Raw genomic sequence first — 5,450 nt, forward strand, 5'->3', positions numbered from 1 at the left:
ACCTTGTGGTTGTCCCACAGGCTCATGGCAGTGCCAGGTGGGTTGGTTTGTTTGGTTTGTTTTGGTTTTTTTCTTTTTTGGAGGGAGGAGCATCAGCAGGACGGGGACACCCTGGGGCACTGCAGCCCTTCCCTGGTTTGCAGGGGGTCAGGGGCTTCCTGGGACAGGGTTTGACTCCTCCTGCAGCCCCCAGCACAGGACATCAGCCTGGGCTGTCCCTCCCTGTGCCACCATGGCCACCAGGCAGGTGCTGGCAGTTGCCACAGCCATTGTTACAGTTGTGCTGCACAGACCAACACCAACACCAGGTCCCAAAACAAGGGCTGCCCGGGGGGGGGGCTGCCCTGTGTCCCCCAGGATCCCTGGCTGTCCAGCCATGGAGAAGCAGGGACATGGAAGGAAGGGACAGCCACTGGCCACCAGGATGGAGAGGGACACAGCCCACCCACCGCAGCCCCAGGTGGGACCTGGCTCTGCTGGAGGACATGTCCTGGAGCCCCAGGAGCAGGGGCAGAGTGCTGGCACCCCCACCCCCCGTGGCAGGCACCGGGTTGCCAGGGAGGGGACAGAGCGGGTGAACCTTAACCAGGGTGGTGCCCAGGGCTCCCCAGGAGCTCCAACACCCCAGAGCTGCACCATGAGGGGACTCCGGATCCACTACCATCTCCTGGTAGGTCTGGCATGGTGGGGTCCTGTGTGGGAACGAGCCCTGGGGCACTGGGAGGAACCCTAGGGCTGAGCTGGACACAGGGGCAGCGAGGGGCTTGGGGTGAAGGGGATGTGTGGCACCTGTCCCCTCATCCCTGCTGTCCCCTCAGGGGTCAGGGTCTCCTGCCCACCCACCCCTGGGCAGGGACTGTACCCACAGCCCCCCAGGTGAGTGGATGACACATTTGTCACCACAGGCCACCAGGACCAAGGCACATCCTTGTCCCCACGGGAGCTGTGGGCCCAGCCCGGCCAGGGGTTGGGGGTATGGGGGGGGGTAGGGGTGTCACCCCTTCTGCTGGGGCTGAGGTTGTGGAAGCCTCCCCTGTCCCTGCTGCCGCCTCCTCCTAGGGTGGCCCTGTACCCTTCAGCTTCAGTGTGCAGTGGTGGAACAGCATGGCAGGGGAGGGTGGCAGGGGAGGGTGGCAGGGGATGGCACAACATGGCAGGGTGAGGTTGTTGGGAGCAAGGGGTGGCTGGGAGCTGGGCTGGGTGCTCAGCCAACATCCCATCCCAGCCTGGGAGACACCCCATGGGGCGGGTAGCAGGGGGTGATGCTGCCCACAGGGTGCCCACCTCCCCCTCCACCTGCCCAGCCCAGCCAGGAGGAGGAGCAGGATGAGGATCTGCCCAGGGGCTGCGGGGACACGGCCGGAGAGGAGCAGCCGGGCTGGGCAGAAGCCCCGGTGCTGGAGGAGCCGTGCAGGATGGTGCTGAGCACCCCCAGCAGCGTTCTGCAGGACAAGGAGTTCCAGGAGGTGATGAATCCCCCCTCCCCCCCCCCACCGCAGTGGGGACAACCCCACTCAGCACCCCTGTGCTGGGCAGCCATGGCCATGGCATGGGGGACAGCCCCTGACCCTGGGGACACCTCAGCAGCACCTCCTGGGGTGATGTGGGGGGCAATGCTCAGGGAGACATCCACAGAATCACAGGATGTCAGGGGTTGGAAGGGACCTCTGGAGCTCATCCAGTCCAACCCCTGCCCCAGCAGGATCCCCAGGGCAGGACACACAGAACACATCCAGGGGGGGTTGGGAAGACTCCAGAGAAGGAGACTCCAGAACCTCTCTGGGCAGCCTGGGCAAGGGCTCCCTCAGCCTCAGGGTCAAGCCAGGTTTCTCCTCATGTTAAGGAGAAGGGTTCTGAGGGTGCTGGGAGGCTGCTGGAACATGTTTAGTGGGGAGGTTCTTGGGGAGACCTCTCTGGTGGAATAATTTCCTCTTAGGGGGAAAATCTGGGGAGATGTTTTGGGAGGATGATGGAGGGGAGCAGGGAGGATGCATGGGGAGATGCCTGGGTTGGATGCTTGTGGGGAGGGGGATACTGAGGGAGACCTCTTGGACAAGATGCTCAGGGCTGGGGTGATGCTCAGCAGCATCCTGCCAGCTTGGGCTGATCCAGCTGTGCCCCAGCTGTGGCCCTACCTGCCCCCCCGGCTGACACAGCAGCCCTGGCACCTTCTCTACAGCACCAGCAGGGATGGCTTCAGCCTGCAGAGCCTGTACCGCTCCAGGGGTCCCCTGGGCTCCCCTGCACTGCTGCTCATCAGGGACACTGAGGCACAGGTACATCCAGGACCCCCCCAGCCCACTGCCCCACGGCGCTGGGGGCAGCAAACCAGGGGCCTGGGCAGCCCCTCGCTGCTGCCAGGAGTTTGGGGGAGGTGTTTGGGCATGGGGGAGCCCCACTGAGCACCATGGGGCCCTCACTCCTGTCCCCCCCCCAGGCCTTTGGTGTCTTCTCTGCCACCCCCATTCACTGCAGCAAAGGCTTCTACGGGACAGGGGAGACCTTCCTCTTCTCCTTCTCCCCACAGCTGAAGGTGGGGGCTGCAGGCTGCAAGCTGGGGTGCTCTGGGGTGTGGGGGGGGGGTTTGTGATTCCCCAGAGAGCAGCCCACACCAGGGGGGTCCCCAAGGTGCTGGGGAGGGGCCTGGAGTAATGGTGTGGGGAGACACAACAATGCTTGGGGGGTGATGCAGCCGGGGGGTCCCTGCCTGGGGGTCCCTGCCAGCTGTAGCCCCCCTGGCTCAAGCTGGGCTGGGGGGAGAAGGCAGCCCCCCGAGCAGTGCAGGGAAGGGGACTCAGGGAAGGGGACCCTGCCCAGAGGGCATCACCAGGGTCCTCCCCCCCTCTGGCAGAGAGGTCACAGCCCAGTATGGGTGGGAAGGGAAAGCAGCTCAGCCACATCTGCCTGTGACAGCAGGGGGGTGACAGGGGTGGTGGCATCAGTGAGGGGCAGCTGTGCCCCAGGGCTGCTGGCAGGGCTGGGCCAGCACCAGGATTGTGCCCAGAGGCTTGGTGAGGAGCAGCAGGACACGGGGATGGGCAGAGACAGCTTTGCTGAGCAGCCCCTAGGTGTGCTCAGGATGGAGACAAGGATGGGGAGGACACTGTGCCCAGCTCAGAGTCCTGGCCAAGCCACTGCTGTCCCCACCCAGGTGTTCAGGTGGACAGGAAGGAACAACTTCTTCCTGAAAGGGGACGTGGACCTGCTGATGGTTGGTGGGGGCAGGTAGGAGTCGTGAAGAGCCCACGGGGTCACCCGGCAGCTGCTGGGGACATGGTCTGAGCCCAGGCTGCCTGGGGCTTGGAGCCAAACATGGGGAAGGAGCTGCCTGCAGCACCGGCCCCCTCAGTCCTGCCCCTGGGGGTGCTTGCTGTGCCTCGGCCCCTGTGCCTGGGCATGGGGAGTGGTAATGGGGACAGGGAGGTGGCTGGTCCCCCAGGAGGTGGCTGGGGAGGTCTGGGCAGGAGGGGACCCTCAGCTGACTGCTGTGGGCACCTTCCCAGTGGCAGATTTGGGCTGTGGCTGGATGGAGATCTGCACCACGGGGGCAGCCAGCCCTGTGAGACCTTCGGCAACGAGACCCTCTCCCTGCGGGAGGAATTCTGCATCCAGGACCTGGAAGTGTGGGGCCTGGCCTGACCCCACAGCCCACACCTGGGACAAGGGTGGCATCAATGGGACACTTTGGGACTGATGTCTGGTACCCACTGAGCCTGGAAGGATGGTGCACAGACTCCCACCTCCCTGTCCCCACCAATGCCCCCATTTCTGTGCCCTCAGCTGGTGGGGTCAGAGATGGGGACAGGCTGCAGTGGGATCCTAGCCCCCCCACAGTGCTGCTGCCACCATGCCAGGTCCCTGGGGTGGCTGCAGGACTGGACCCTGGGCACTGAGCACCCAGGATGCCAGAGATGGACGAAGCTGCCCCAGGAGGAGGGTGCGTGGTGGGGTCCCGAGATGGAGGAGCAACCTCAGAGAGCAGCAGGGCCAAGGCAGCCCCCACAGCCTCCACCACCCTGGCTGCAGCCCCTGGGGGTGCAGCTCATCAGTACTGATGGTGACAACTCATTAATAAAGAGGCAGAGCTGCACACCCAGCCTCATCCTCGCGTGGATGATTACCAGGGTGCCAGGAAGCTGTGCAGAGCAGGCACAGAGCAGGGGGCTGGAGACCCAGCCCAGGGCTCTGTGCTCAGGGGGGCTGCCCAGGTGCTGCTGAGGGGACCCCACTCACCCTGTTGGACCCCACACTCTCTGTCCATCCTGTCACCCCAGGGTTCATTCTTGGGGGTCACCAGGCTACACTGGGCATCTCCCCCAACCCTGCTCCCACTTGGGGGGAGGGGATGGACAACATGAGCCTCCTGAGGCTCCCTTCCTACCTGAAGCTCCACAAGCTGCTGCCTCCAGCCTGCATGTCATGGCCCCTCCACCACACAGCCATCCCTGCCTGGGCAGCAGGACCAGGATCCAAGTAAGGGTGGCCCAGGGGTTCTCAGGGGAGGACCAGGGTCTGCCTTCCTTGGTCACAGCTATTTTGGGAGCATGGCTGGGCACTGAGCATCACCTCCAACCACTCTGGTGTCAGCTTCTACCCTAACCCTACAACTTTGTGAAGCCTGAAGCCCATCGAGCCCCAGGGAGGGCTGAGGGTGGACCCTGTCCCAGCACTCAGCTCAGTCCATTGGGACTGGGCCCTGGCAGCACCACCAGCTCCTGGCCCCCAGCTACTTTGTGCCATTGGGAAGGGACCTCTCAAGGTCCCCCAGTCCAAGCCCTGCAGTATCAGGAATACCCTCACCCAGATCAGGGTGCTCAGAGCCTCCTCAAGCCTCACCTTGAACATCTCCAGGGATGAGGCCTCAGCCCCCTCCCTGGGCATCCTGTGCCATTGTTCCACTGCCCTCATGGCACAGAACTTGTTCCTAACATCCAATCCAGATCTGCTCCTCTCTAATTTAAACCCATTGCCCCTCAGCCCATCACTCCAGGCCCTTGCACACATTCCCTCTCAGCCTTCCTGGAGCCCCTGCAGACACTGGAAGGTCACTGTGAGGTCTCCCCAGAGCCTCCTCTTCTCCAGGCTGAACACCCCCAGCTCCCTCAGCCTGGCTTCTAGCAGAGGTGTTCCAGCCCCTGAGCATTTTCCTGGCCCTCCTCTGGACATGCTCCATCAGGAGAAGCTGAAGTTAGGGGCCTGCCTGCTCCTGCTCTGCCCAGCATGGACAGGCAGGCACCAGCAGAGCCTGGATCCTTCCCTACCCTCAGCCCCTTACAGCTGAGCTGGCTCCACTGCCCTGCAAACAAAAATAAAGGAACCAGCACCTGGGGCTGGAGGCTCAGCAACTCCCCTGAGCAGAGTTTCCTTTAGAAATGCATTTGGCTGTTTGTAACTGTAAGGTTAAAATGGTTTTAATAAAGTTCACACACTGCAATTTCTTAAAAGAATAG

At 63.2% G+C, this 5,450-nt stretch overlaps 1 protein-coding gene across 1 annotated transcript; it reads left to right on the forward strand.

Annotated features, from left to right (window-relative positions):
* The first annotated feature begins 637 nt into the window (after positions 1 to 637).
* Positions 638 to 3,639, forward strand: TLDC2 (TBC/LysM-associated domain containing 2). The gene is made up of 6 exons (XM_030463210.1): positions 638 to 670; positions 1,317 to 1,466; positions 2,124 to 2,276; positions 2,438 to 2,533; positions 3,152 to 3,225; positions 3,504 to 3,639. Exons 1-6 carry the CDS (start codon positions 638 to 640, stop codon positions 3,637 to 3,639), a joined length of 642 nt encoding a protein of 213 aa, XP_030319070.1.
* The last annotated feature ends 1,811 nt before the right edge of the window (positions 3,640 to 5,450 follow it).

Source organism: Calypte anna, chromosome 20 (assembly GCF_003957555.1).
Source record: "Calypte anna isolate BGI_N300 chromosome 20, bCalAnn1_v1.p, whole genome shotgun sequence".
NCBI lineage: Eukaryota > Metazoa > Chordata > Aves > Apodiformes > Trochilidae > Calypte > Calypte anna.